Source organism: Crotalus tigris, unplaced genomic scaffold (genome assembly GCF_016545835.1).
Source record: "Crotalus tigris isolate CLP2741 ecotype Arizona unplaced genomic scaffold, ASM1654583v1 scf7180000017585.4430047, whole genome shotgun sequence".
Lineage (NCBI taxonomy): Eukaryota > Metazoa > Chordata > Lepidosauria > Squamata > Viperidae > Crotalus > Crotalus tigris.
The window spans coordinates 2927807-2942619 of NW_024096493.1; the positions used below are offsets into that span (position 1 = coordinate 2927807).

Sequence of the window (14813 nt, forward strand, 5' to 3'; positions counted from 1 at the left end):
GGTAGATGGGATTCTGGATTCAACATAATTTGGACAGCTATAGGTTTTTGACTTCTGAACCATGGTTTTAATGCAAAGTAGATTATGCCTTAAGGCTTACTTGGATGTCCTGTAATTAGAAATTATGCAGAAATTTGTAACTCAAATCTCCATTTCCCATTAGAAAGTTTTTCCGAGGACGGTCAAAATGAAATGTTAACTTTCAAACAGATAAAAAGTACCCTTCATTTGCGTAGAATCTCTTTTTGAAAGTCACATTTGTTTATGGTAAATGTATGATATGCAAATAAACACATAATGAATATTCGTTAGGAAAGATCTATTAGTTTATATAATAGTAAACCAGATTGAATGCAATGAAATAGAATTACTTGTTTAAAGCTGTTTAAAACTCTTGCCACAAACTTTATCTTCTATATGCAGATAGGACAAGAACATAAAGTAAAAACCTCATAAAAACCCAAGTAAATTACTAATCCACAGAAGCATTTGTGCTGTAAACATGTCTGGAGTTGTAAGAGCCCTATAAAATAAGACAAACATCTGAAGAACTTAATTATATGTGCAAAAGGGAGAAAAGGGTTCATTCCGAGACACTGTGTTGGACGTAAATTAATGTGAAACAATAATTAGCTTTGCAGTAAAGCCTGTACCCAATCTACAATAAATGCACATTTTTAAAATGGATTTATAGTTGCAGCTTCTTCACTCTGAGTAAGTTGGTTGAAATGCAGCAGTAATTCACTAAGCATTTCTGAGGCACAGTCTCTGAAACAGGCCATGATACTCTGGTCCTTTAGGCAGAGCAACAATTCTGTCTTTCTCTACTACCAGTAGTTATAATAAAGGGCACTTAAGACTAGAAAAGTCACTCGGGCACTTAAGATAAAAATGTCACCCTCTCTGGCAACAAACATGCACGTGAAGGGTAAATAATGTAAGATTTGCTGCTCTTCTATGGCACCCCCAAATCTATAGTCCCAATTTGATATCAGGTTTGTCTACGCGATCGCTACTTATTTTGCCCTTGGCAAAGTCATGTTGATCTAGGAAGAACTACAATGAAGTTTCAAAGCATTTAAAAATATTTATTCATACTGAATGTTTTTCTGAAGATACTTTTGGTTCATAGGCTTTTTTACATCACGAGTTCAGAAACATATCCGTTTTGAAATGAAATACTTTAAAGATGAAAAGAAACAGGAAAGTTAAGAGCATATGGCAAAAAGAGTCATCAACATCCTGTTACAGACACAACCACAAATATCTTTCAAATTACAGCAGAATAACGTGTATCTCCGGGTAAATTTCCCCCAAATTAAGTGGGCAACCTGTACAAACAGGTTATGTACCATGGTCCTCAGTGAATGAATTCTAGTATAAATACTAGTGCAGCTGGTCCCAATATTATATACTCCAGATACGTTTCAATGCAACTCCCATTATTCCAGCCAGGAACACTTTAGGAAAAATGATTTACTGCCCTGTCTATGTTGTAATCTACAGATATAATAAAGGGCAGAAATGGATTGGCCTATTATATCTCTCTTAACTCCAAATGTTGGATTCGTCTGTAGCAACAACTTCAACCAGACGTTTAGGTGAAACAGAAGATGAGACTTAACAGGATTATACTATTCCATTGTTTGCTCAATAGCTGGTGGAAATGGTACAGATAAACTAACAGGATTCTCCATGTGTTCAGTTGGATAGATGCCATATTTCTTGGCTTATTACCTCATAAAGCCATAAAGCAAGGCAACTGAGGATATCTTACCTCATTTTGCCTCCACTTAAAATTTAGGACTTGGACACACACAAGCACATCAACATGCATACATACATACATACATACATACATACATACATACATACATAGGGCAGCAATTCTGTGAAATACAGGGCCAAGAAAATGAACCATTGGGAAAATATCTCACATATACAAATTAGAGAGAAAGAGTGTGCTCAGCCTTTTTTCATCTCCAAAATTACTATTATGGAGGACAGGTTTCAGCTTAAACATACATTCCTTGTCTCTAGGATCAAATTCTCGATACAGTTCTTCCATTGTAGAATACAGATAAAGCCTCCTTTTACTCTCTAAGGCAACTTCTATATATCCAATTGTATTGACAAGACCCCTAGAGCAAGGGTGTTCAATTTTGGCAACTTTAAGACCTGTGGACTTCAACTCACAGAATTACATGGACGGCTGAGAAATTCTGGGAGTTGCAGTCCAACAGGTCTAAAAGTTGCCAAGGTTGGACACCCCTGTCCAAAGGGTATTAAACTGCAAAAGACTGCTATGAACAACTATCAAGGCAAAATGGCTGTATTTTAGCTGACCAAACAATCTTTCTTTCATTTTCTCTCTTTTCCCCCAAGATTATTTTCTCCCTGTCTCATCTGGTGCTAAACTTCTATTTTTGGTGGCATGCGAATGAACTTACAGTAATTGCTATCACAGCCAGTTCTCAAGGGAAACATTAAAGGAGTCATTTTAGCTCCCTGGCCCAAATTTTCTTTATGTAACCTGCCATTAGGAGTTCTAGCACAAAGTAGATCACTTAATGAGAGACTACCTGTAAATATATATATGAAAGGGGAAAAGGGGGAGAAGGGGTAATGGTGAAAATGTTCTGTGGAGAATCCAAGTTCCTGAGATTTTTCCTCCATAAAATAGCCTAAAACATGTCAGGCATAATTTAAGATGAATACATATTCGCCATCCAAATGGCTGACATCTCTAAATGCTGTTCCTGTTATTTAACAGAGGAAGCCTATTTCAGTATAGCCCTCTTCTAGACAAATAATTTAAAAAGTAATTAGGGAATTTATAGCCTTAATAGGAGAGAGCTTTTTTTATAAGGAATGTCTCCCCAAACTTAAATTATAGTAGCACATATTGTGAGTAAAAAATATTTTATCACAGCAGAGGAAAAGAATCTGAGAAGGATAAAAAAGAAGCTATCGATTTTCAAGGCAAAATTAAAGCAATTCAGTCAGAGTCTTCATCATCAAGATAGTCTTCTGCGTTGCTTAATGTTCGCATTATGTCTATAAAAAAGGAAACAAATATAAAATGGTCAGTTTTCAGCTAGGCTGATCATTTTAGAATGTATCTCCCTTTATTCCAACTTCTGGTTAAGCTACATTTCTCACATTTCAAATACAACTCTATATTCTTAGAATAATTATATTTCAAGCATTCTCCCTGCTTGTTTTTAATACGTCACTTGAAGATTATGTTATATATTTTATATGGTTTTAAAAGCTTTCTATATGTTTTGATATTGTATTCTGGGTTTTTTGTCTTGTTTTTAATTGCAAGCCACTCAGAATTATGTACTTGAGATGAGCAGCTATATAAAATGAATGAAGAGTTGACATCAAGTCTATCAAGGCTTTTACAGGTTGTACACTTTTTTCCTCCTCAGAGCATTTCATATATTTTTGAGGGGAAAAAAAGAAAGATGAACTACTCCTGTATTCACAGATCAGTCATTAACCCAATCATATCTTCTTGGTAGTAGTTGTAGCACACAATCACAATCACCCACACCAGTCAAAAGTTTACATTTTGGGGAATGGAGTACTATCACTTGCTTTCTCCGATCTTGCTTGAGCCCTTGTGCCGTTGACATTATTTACATTCCGTTGTTACGTTGTTGGCCCTTTCCCCATGTCCAGGAAAATAGCAGTTATAACCATCTGTGTTTGGAAATTGGACTCTGTGTTGTGTAGGTTTGAGTAGTGAGGGATGTAATGGAGAGGCTTCTCATTGTCTCCAGGTCTTCTTGGGTAGATAATAGAATGGGTGGAGTTTGGAAATTGCCTAACAGTTTACTGGTTTGGGGTTCACATGATGACCCTGATTGAGGGAAGGTAATTTAACTCCCACTTCAAATGTCAGGGTCTTTTGGGGCAAGACTAGTTATTTGCTATTCCATTACTGACTGGAATCCGGTATTCCCACAATATGATACCCCTAGTTAAGAGTATAAATTTAGTGTATTTTCTTTTGGGATAGCCACCTACCTACTGAAGCCTTCAATTGCTTGGAGCAGTTCAATTGTCCTGGGAGAGCCATAAGTGCAAAAAAAGGTTAAATCTTACCTTGTCCTTGTTTCTTTTTAAGCAAGGAAGCACAGGCAGCGTTGGTAGCCATGTCCAAAGCCAGTTTTTTCTCATTATTTCTTAAGTCTGTTCTGGCACCTTGATGAAAATAGAAAACAGGACAACACTGTCCTCAGTTTGGACAGAGAAACAAAATTCCTCTTATCTTATTTTTGATTCTTATCTAAAAACTGAACTACTTTCCTATCAGATCTGAGGTATGTAGGGCTGTCATCATAGAAATGAAAAGGTATTATAGAAAGAGACTTCTCTGAGTCAATAAAGAAGCATGACTGATAATATTTACTCTTTAACTTAAGTTCAAACTTGGACTGGTGTCATTTATGTTATGTTATGTTATGTTATGTTATGTTAAACCATAACTAGGCTGTGTGGTCTTGCGTGGGGAACACAGAGGCTGACACAGCCCTGGGAATGGTTGGCCCCATTGGAAACTCCGCCCTCACAACTCTTAATCCCCTCATTTTGGAACTCTCCATTATTTGCAATTTTATAATGTTGTTTTACATTTTTATATTTTAATCTTAAATTATTCAATGTTTGATTGTACTGATTAAATTGTACCCTCCTAGAGCCTCTCTGTGAGGGAGATGAGAGGTTAAAAAGTTTGATTAATAGATAAACAAACAAACAAACAAATTGCTTTCCCTAATTTTGGCTTAGCGTCTTGTGAGAACCCAGTCACTATGGGTTTGTAAACCATGGTTTATAATTATCAGGCTGCATGAACTCAGCCACTTGTGATTTATTCAATAGATTTCAGTAAATCCAAAGGTTTTGCAAAGTGAGGGATCCTGCCTGAGTTTCAAAGTCATAGATTGGTATCTAGGTAAAACAATCTTTCACAGCATTTTATCTGATCCTTATTTTTATACACACAATGTATCGAAGGTCTAAAGCAGGGGAGTCCAACCAGGGCAGCTTTAAGACCTGTGGACTTCAACTCCCCAAGGGCTGGCTGGGGAATTATAAGGATCAGATGAAATGCTGAGAAGGATTGTTTTACCTAGATATCAACCCGTGTTTCTGAAACTCAGGCAGAATCTCTCACTTTGCAAAGCATTTGGATTTACTGCAATCTGTTGAATAAATCACAAGCGGCTGGCTTCATGCAGCCTGATAATTATAAACCATGGTTTACAAACCCATAATGACTGCATTCTCACAAGACGCTAAGCCAAAATTAGGAAAATCAATTTGTTTGTTTGTTTGTTTGTCTATCCATCAATCAAACTTTTTAGCCTCTCATCTACCTCACCGAGGGGCTCTACAATTTAATCAATACAATCAAACATTAGAAACTGAATAGTTTAAGATTAAAGTGTAAAACAGCGTTTCTCAACATTTGTGTGACGGCGACCCCTGTCACACGAACGTGCTGCGCATGCGTGGTGCCGCGCACATGCGTGGGGCCACCCCCATGTGCGGTGCACATCCGTGGGGGCCACCCCATGTGCAGCGCGCATGTGCGGCGCCGCCCCCTGAGGGGGGAAAATGGCGGATCGCATTGTTTGGCGACCCCTGTAAAATGGTCGATCGACCCCAAATGAGGTCGCGACCCATAGGTTGAGAACCGCTGGTGTAAAACAACATTATAAAATTGCAAAATATGGATAGTTCCAAAGTGAGGGAACTAAACTTTAACCCGGGTGTAAAATAAGCCTTAATAACAATGGCATAATTTCTCATTCAAGCTTTTGAAATGTAAATGCAGAATATCCTGTGCTTCTTCACAACATTTTTAAATTATTAAGAATTCGAAGGTCCAGTCTGTTGTGAGGCAAATAGATTTGGGTGGCTGCAGGAGAACTGCAACATGCCTTGGCCATCTGCAAGCTTCAGACTGTCAAACCAGAATGAAGCAACTTTACAGCAGCACTCTTGTCTGATTCTGTACCTTTATAGATGTAGCCTTCTAAGTAACTGTTTCAAGTCAACTTCCTGCTAGCAGATACTGTGAGATACACAAAGTTTGGTCTTAATTTCACAATGATATTCTAAAGCAGGGGTCTCCAACCCCACAGTCCATGGACCAGTACCGGGCCGCAGCATGCCAGCAACCGGTCTGCACAAACAAGGAAAGCCCCATCCGCGGGATGCAGGCAGCATACAAAAGCACACCCCCTCCGGTCCGTGGAAAACCTCTCTCCACGGAACTGGTCCCTGTTGTCCAAAAGGTTGGAGACCTCTGTTCTAAAGGACCAAAGCAATATCTGACATTAATTTCAGGTTTCACTGAGGATTTCTATCCATTCATATTTCTTTGCTAGTTAATGTTAGGAATCTTCAGGAATAAGTTTCTGTCTTATTGAGAATTTTTCTCAAAATGTGGGGGAAATATGGTTACTCAACTGTATAAAGTATATGCTGATATTTAATACAATTGCACAAAGCTGTATACTATGTACATACTGTATCTTGGTTTAATAAAACCATATATGATTCTTGTGCTAAAGTTGAGTCCTTCCAAACTGGTGGCCATATAAACCACTTTTGATAATCTTCTTCTTTAGCAAAAACCAACAAAGACTTTTCTTTTAGAACAGTAGAGATGATCTTTTAAATCATGGGTTGATATGTTAGCTTGTTATGAAAATTAACAGTTTCTCATCTGGATATAACACACAATTAAGATTCATTATTCTGAATGTTGAATTGCTGTGGGTTAAGAGAGAACATTTATGAGGACAGAGCTTGTATTTTAAGAACACAAATTTCTTGGTAAACAGAGACATTTAACCCCAAATTTGGGTATGTTGAGAAACACAGTACCTTTTCCCAGCAAAATTTCTACGATATCTTCATAACCTTTCCATGCAGCAGCATGCAGAGCTGTGTCTCCCAGTTTATTCTGTGAAAAAAAGAGCAAAACTAACCTTAAAGGTTGGAAAGGAACAGTTTTGATCATTTCAATTGTAACCTACTACATCACTGCAAAGCAATTCTTGAATGTCACTCAGTGTACCATTCCCTACCTGTTGGTTTAGTTCTACCTTTGGCTGTGTCAATAACACTTCCACGATGTCTACACCAAATGAAGAAAAAAAAATGGAAAATTTCATGAGAAATTAGGAAAGCCAAGACTTTGAATTAATCAGCAAAAAGGCCCATTTTCTTATTTTTAGATTTGGGAAAATTAACTGGAAAAGGCTCTGGTAAAAACTGGAGTCACTAATACAATAAATGAAATGTCAAGGAAGATCGTCCTTTGATTTAATATATATATATATATATATATATATATATATATATATATATATATGTGTGTGTGTGTGTGTGTGTGTGTGTGTGTGTGTGTGTGTGTGTGTTTGTTTTCTGAGGTTTTCGCGGGTGTTTGTATGTAGGTCTTTGGTTGTTCGGGTTTTCTCCAGCGTAAAATTGGAAGTGTCTTGGCGACGTTTCGACGAAGTCCCATTCGTCATCTTCAGGCTGGTGTTTTCAGCTTCGTGCTTCTAGCAGCAATGTGTGGTCTTAGCTGTTTCTTCCTTTTAACTGCCAGTGGGGGTATGAACTGATTGGGTGGGAGCTTGGCTGTGTTCTGATTGGGTGGAGGTGTGTTCTGATTGGTTAGGGGCTTGGCTGTGCTCTGAACACTCCCCCATCCAATCCAACCCCCCATCCAATCAGAGCACAGCCAAACTCCTAACCAATCAGAACACACCTCCACCCAATCAGAACACAGCCAAGCTCCCACCCAATCAGTTCATACCCCCACTGGCAGTTAAAAGGAAGAAACAGCTAAGACCACACATTGCTGCTCAAAGCACGAAGCTGAAAACACCAGCCTGAAGATGACGAATGGAACTTCGTCGAAACGTCGCCAAGACACTTCCAATTTTACGCGGGAGAAAACCCGAACAACCAAAGACCTACATATATATATATATATATATATATATATATATATATATATATATATATATATATATATATATAAATGTGTACACACACACACACACACACATATTAAAGGGGAAGAAAGTCAAATTGTGCTTCCCAATTCAATACGTGAACAACACTTTTCATTTCTCTAAATTTTGTAATGCAGTCAAAACAGACACCAAATGTGTGAGTATAATTTACATTAAAAATGTCTCCCTCCCTCCCTCCCTCCTCCCTCCTTCTATCTTTTTATCTATGGTATATTTATTAAAGTAAATTCTATGCATAAAATTGAAAATGGCATGAGGGGTAGGCAACCTTGGCTCTTTTATGACTCGTGGACTTCAACTCCCAGAATTCCTGAGCCAGCCATGCAGAGGGGAAAGGGAGAGGTTTCCAAGCTGAGCCATGCTGACTCAGGAATTCTGGGAGTTGAAGTCCAAGTCCTAAAAGAGCCAAGGTTGCCTACCCCTTAGATACTGAATAGATAAATATTTTTTTTAAATGTGTAAGAGATATGTAAGTAGAAACAAAATGGGTGTGAAACTGGTTTTTTTTTTTTGCAAAATGAAGGATGAGATTGGCTTTAATGTTAAAAAACAATTAGGTTTGAAATAATTTCTCTACCTTTGTGTCCACCATGAGATGCCCAATACAAGGCAGTGCTTCCAGCTTTATCTAAGCCATTGACACCAACTTTGTTATCCAAACATTCCCTCAACCAGCTCAAGTTTCCTGAAAAAGAAGAAAATACGTATTAAACATTAAAAATAATATATCCAGAAAGTGGCAGAAAACCAGTTGGAGACTACACCTATCCATTTACACTGGGGCAAAAAAGTATTTAGTCAGCCACCAATTGTGCAAGTTCTCCCACTTAAAAAGATGAGAGAGGCCTGTAATTGTCATCATAGGTAGACCTCAACTATGAGAGACAAAATGAGAAAACAAATTCAGACAATCACCTTGTCTGGTTTGGAAAGAATTTATTTGCAAATTATGGTAGAAAATAAGTATTTGGTCAATATCAAAAGTTCATCTCAATACTTTGTTATATATCCTTTGTTGGCAATGACAGAGGTCAAACGTTTTCTGTAAGGCTTCACAAGGTTGGCACACACTGTTGCTGGTATGTTGGCCCATTCCTCCATGCAGATCTCCTCTAGAGCAGTGATGTTTTGGGGCTGTCGCTGGGTAACACGGACTTTCAACTCCCTCCAAAGGTTTTCTATGGGGTTGAGATCTGGAGACTGGCTAGGCCACTCCAGGACCTTGAAATGCTTCTTACGAAGCCACTCCTTCGTTGCCCAGACGGTGTGTTTGGGATCATTGTCATGCTGAAAGACCCAGTCACGTTTCATCTTCAATGCCCTTGCTGATGGAAGGAGGTTTGCACTCAAAATCTCATGATGCATGGCCCCATTCATTATTTCCTGTACACAGGTCAGTCGTCCTGGTCCCTTTGCAGAGAAACAGCCCCAAAGCATGATGTTGCCACCTCTATGCTTCAAAGTAGGTATGGTGTTCTTTGGATGCAACTCAGCAGTCTCTCTCCTCCAAACACGACGAGTTGTGTTTCTACCAAACAGTTCTACTTTGGTTTCATCTGACCATAGGACATTCTCCCAATCCTCTTCTGGATCATCCAAATGCTCTCTAGCAAACTTCAAACAGGCCCGGATATGTACTGGCTTAAGCAGGGGGACACATCTGGCACTGCAGGATCTGAGTCCCTGGCGGCGTAGTGTGTTACTGATGGTTGCCTTTGTTACGTTGGTCCCAGCTCTCTACAGGTAATTCACTAGTTCCCTCAATGTGGTTCTGGGATTTTTGCTCACCGTTCTTGTGATCATGTTGACCCCACGGGGTAAGATCTTGCGTGGAGCCCCAGATCGAGGGAGATTATCAGTGGTCTTGTATGTCTTCCATTTTCTAATTATTGCTCTCACAGTTGATTTCTTCACACCAAGCTGCTTGCCTATTGCAGATTCAGTCTTCCCAGCCTTGTGCAGGTCTACAATTTTGTTTCTGGTGTCCTTCGACAGCTCTTTGGTCTTCACCATAGTGGAGTTTGGAGTGTGACTGTTTAAGGTTGTGGACAGGTGTTTTTTATACTGATAACAAGTTCAAACAGGTGCCATTAATACAGGTAATGAGTGGAGGACAGAGGAGCCTCTTAAAGAAGAAGTTACAGATCTATGAGAGCCAGAAATCTTGCTTGTTTGTAGGTGACCAAATACTTATTTTCCACCATAATTTTCAAATAAATTCTTTCCAAACCAGACAAGGTGATTGTCTGAATTTGTTTTCTCATTTTGTCTCTCATAGTTGAGGTATACCTATGATGACAATTACAGACCTCTCTCATCTTTTAAGTGGGACAACTTGCACAATTGGTAGCTGACTAAATACTTTTTTGCCCCATTGTGTGTGTGTGTGTGTGTGTATGTATGTATGTATGTATGTGTGTGTATATATATATATATATATATATATCCATTTAATTTCTCTCTCTCCGTCTCTATCGCTTATCTCTCTCCCTCTCTATCACTTATCTATCCACACAATCTATCCCCTCCATGCTTATCTATCCATGTATACACATACACACACACATACACACACACACACACACACACACACACACACACACACAAACCTCTTCTTCTAGAAAGATGAAAATTATATTTTTGGGCATAAAAGGAGGACATACTATAAATCACATGGATAAAATGTTAAATATTTTGTGCTTGAAAACAAAAGAATTTATCTGATGGAACCTATATATATGAATTGTCCATATAATCAACAGAATACTGAATGGATTGAATAATGCTAATGGAGGAGAAGTCAGTTGGGGAAAAATCATAGCCTTCTAGCACCTTATCAGCAGGGCAAAAAATGAGGACATTTTTCTACCTCACTGAAACCAGTGACTAAACCATGCATCATTGTGTATGTCATTGAAAAAAGTAGCATTTCTGATATGCCTCCCAAGTTCAGACTACCTAGCAATTGGGGATTACTGCATGACAAAAGGACGTTGCCATTGATGACAGACCTCGCAAGACAATCTCTGCATCTTTCAACAGATGAAATGGATCGAGGTATGAGATGGATATTCAGTTAGTCCTCGACTTATGACCGCAATTGAGCCTTAAAATTTCTGTTGCTAAGCAAGAAAGTCGCTAAGTGAAATTTGTCCCATTTTACGACTTTTCTTGCCACAGTTGTTATGTGAATTTCCGCCATTGTTATATTAGTAGCACGGCTGTTAAGTGAATCTGGTTTCCCTAATTGACTTGCTTGTCAGAAGGTTGCAAAAGATTATCACATAAGCCCAGGACACTGCAACTGTCATAAATAATGAGTCATTTGCCAAGCATCTGAAATTTGATCAATGACCATGGGGATGCTGCCAACAATCATAAGGATAAAAAACAGTTATAAGTTACTTTTTTCAGTGCTGCTGTAACTTTGAACAGTCATTGAATGAACCATTGGACTACAGCAGGGGTAGGCAACCTTGGCTCTTTTAGGACTCCTGGACTGGCTCAGGAATTCTTGGAGTTGAAGTACACGAGTCATAAAAGACTAAGGTTACCTATCCCTGGACTACAGTATTAATCAACATCTCTACAAATGTATCTGGAAATAGGTTTCTTGGAGCACATTCCAAATAAAACTGACGTATTGGCACTTTCAAATTAATTCCATTCACAAGATCTTTAAACAAATGCAATCCCTAGGAGAGTCCCGATTTTGTCTCACTAGTTTATTTTTATCAGGTGTGTGGGTGTTCATGCTAAAAGCCTATTAAGGCAATTTCTATTATATCACATCAGTTACTATATCAATTCTTGAAAATAATGAATTAGTCAATACCATACGATAATATCAGAATAATACTTGTTTCAATCGATATGCTAATAAAAACAGAAAAATAAAATTATTTGGGTAAAATAAAGCTAGAGAATATATTCCCCTAACCTTTTGACCCTAGTAGGATAAAAAAGACATCCCTGGAATGGATATGTATATCCATCAACCAAAGCTGCATTGCAACAATGCAACCCAAGAATCACCCCTTTGGTAAGTGCATCCTGATGTCATGTGCCTGTACAAGAGGAGTGGAAAATGAGTTGTGATGCATGACACTGCTTTTTGGTCATTTGGACAAAAACTTCCAATCCAGGATATATTTCCAGATGCTGATGAAAGAAGTTATAGTTCCACACAGCTGGACAGCATCAGGGTTGGACAAAGGTGCATCATAAACATGGGAGCCAAATTATCTGCCCCAAAGACAGAAATAACAAAGAAGGGAGGGGGAAAGTTTGGACATTTTTCTTTTGAACACAGAAAAGGATTACAGTAACTTAGATAATCCGATCTCTCTTCCGCTTCCCATATCAGACACTTCTCATTCTCATACTGTACACCACTGTTTATCTGCCATAAAAGTAAAGGTTTCCCCTGTCCCTGTCCAATGCTAGCGGGTGTCGCTCATCTCTGTTTCCTAGTTGAGGGACCCAGTGTTGTCTGAAGAGGCTTCCGTGGTCATGTGGTTGGCATGTCTGTATGCCGAGGTGCATGGAACATCGTTACCTTCCCACTGAAGTGGTACCTATTTATCTACTTGCATGCTTTTGAACTGCTAGGTTGGCAGGACCTGGGGCGGGAATGGGAGCTCAACCCATCACACAGTGCTTGGGTTTTGAACTGCCCATCTTCTGGTCAACAAGCCCAAGGTCTTAACTGCTAGGGCAGTGTAAATTATAGAGGAAAAATGCACACATTTGTTTCAAGTCAGTCCCCCGCTAGAGCAGATGGAGAAGAAAGAATCAAAAACCTCTGTTGTTAAGAGGAAGCTCACCAACAAAATGTGTGCTTTTAATAAACCCTTACAAATTGATCTACTTCAGCCCAGAAATCAATGAAAAGAGACCAGATGAAGTCCTTGGTCAATATTGACCCTACACCTACCTCTCTTGGCAGCTTCATGTAATGGATTGTCAATGGATTCTGCTTGTTCAGCCACTAAAACAAAAAGAAAAAAATACATGCCAATGTAGCCAGTTGTATTAATCTGTCTCTTAATGGGCTGAAGACAATAGCACTAATATATTTAAAGTCCATCAATAAACTTCTGCCATTATGTCTCAAAGCTCCACTGAATTTGGATATCTTTAATGGAGCTCCTTGTAAGCAAAAACTATTCACTTCAATGTGAGAAAAATAAACTATACCTGCAGTGGAACTGCACACCCACAGCTTCTATGATATTGAAAAAAACTGGGAAGGTCCAGCTTAGAACCTTGGGTATAATATAACATGTTCATGTGCATACATAAAATTCTGATCTGTAGCTTTTTGATTTATCTATGAACATAATATTTGCTATGACAAATTAAAAAGATAAACACATATACACAATTGTACTGTCATCTCTAGATAGTCTGACATACAGTTAAAAAAATTGATTAAAAAAACCCCAGTGATTGTAGTATACTGCAATAAAAGTGAATACATTTGTATTTAAAAGAGGTGTGCAGAGCTTCCTTTGAACTAATGGTCTATGTCAGGGCTTCCCAACCTTGGCAATTTTAAGACCCGTGAACTTCAACTCCCAGAATTCTCCCGCCAGCCATGCTGGCTGAGGAATTCTGGGAGTTGAAGTCCACAACTCTTAAAGTTGCCAAGGTTGAGGGCCCCTGACCTAAAGGACCATACATCTAGAGTGCTGGTAATAACAGGTCCTACTTTCTAAGTTCCTATAAGTAAGAACAGTTTGAAGCATTTCAAGTGAGAATTCTCAAACTGTTTCTAGTAAGAAACAATATCATATTATAATTTAATGCTGGTATGAGTCAAGAAGCATTTACTCAAACTTGCTTAGTTATGATAGTTTTAAGAGTCAAATCAACAAAGAGAGCTTGGATATTGTGAATGACACAACAGAGTCATTCTTGAAGCAACTCTTCATAATCTGTCCAAGTTTGTTTCTGAGCTTGTTTCTGAATCTAGGACAGGAATCTTCAAACTTGGCCCTTTTATGACTTATGGACTTCAACTCCCAGAATTCCTCAGTCAGTGTGCCTGAGGATATAAAAGGGCCAAATCTGAGGACCCCTGATCTTGGAGATGGTTTGTAGCTGCTGAGGATAAGAAAAAATATGAGTATCTTTGCGGCACAAGCAGAATTCATCATCTAACATTTGGATCTGGCCAAAAGATTCAATGGGCTGTGAACAAATCCAGGAATCTTTGATTTCTCAGAAATTCTCATTCAGAGCTGCAGTTCACCAGGCTTCCTTTGAGAAGCTCTGTTAACGGGCTCAGAACCTAAGCATATGTACATGGTTTTTGAGACTGATATCTCAAAACAAAATGTCTCTGTATTCAACTTTTCAACAGGTCCCCTTTCTGCTCTGATTGTGAATCTTGACTTTTAATATTGCAGAGGATATTCTTAACAAGACTTTGAGATTATAGCAGGGATTTCTATAATGTTGAGACAGTCAAGGGCGCCATGATAGAATGGTTACTACCATCATAAAACAATTTTTCTAAAGATAAATGGTTGAACTATAAAAAAAAGTTGAATAATCTAAATTCAAGGAAGAAGCTAAGCAAAGCAAGGGCCAAGAAATTTGGCCAAAAGAGTGTAATGTTCTTAATGTATCTTATTGTTCAGAATCTCAGTTTTAATTCTACTCACAGATGTACCTGAAAAGCACATTATTATTTTTAAGGCTAGCCAGATGTTTAGACTGAATTTGGCACTTTTATTC

The 14813-nt window shown here is 38.4% G+C and overlaps 1 protein-coding gene across 1 annotated transcript in view; it reads right to left on the reverse strand.

The window, feature by feature from the left end:
- Positions 1-1067: 1067 nt before the first annotated feature.
- Positions 1068-14813, reverse strand: part of OSTF1 (osteoclast stimulating factor 1) — a 35443-nt gene continuing 21697 nt past the window's right edge. The window contains exons 5-10 of the mRNA XM_039361444.1: positions 13006-13059; positions 8647-8754; positions 7113-7162; positions 6910-6988; positions 4117-4215; positions 1068-3057 (exon numbers count right to left, since the gene is read on the reverse strand). Coding sequence (XP_039217378.1) covers positions 2999-3057; positions 4117-4215; positions 6910-6988; positions 7113-7162; positions 8647-8754; positions 13006-13059 — 449 coding nt within the window. The 3' untranslated portion in view covers positions 1068-2998. The remainder of the gene's footprint in view (positions 3058-4116; positions 4216-6909; positions 6989-7112; positions 7163-8646; positions 8755-13005; positions 13060-14813) is intronic.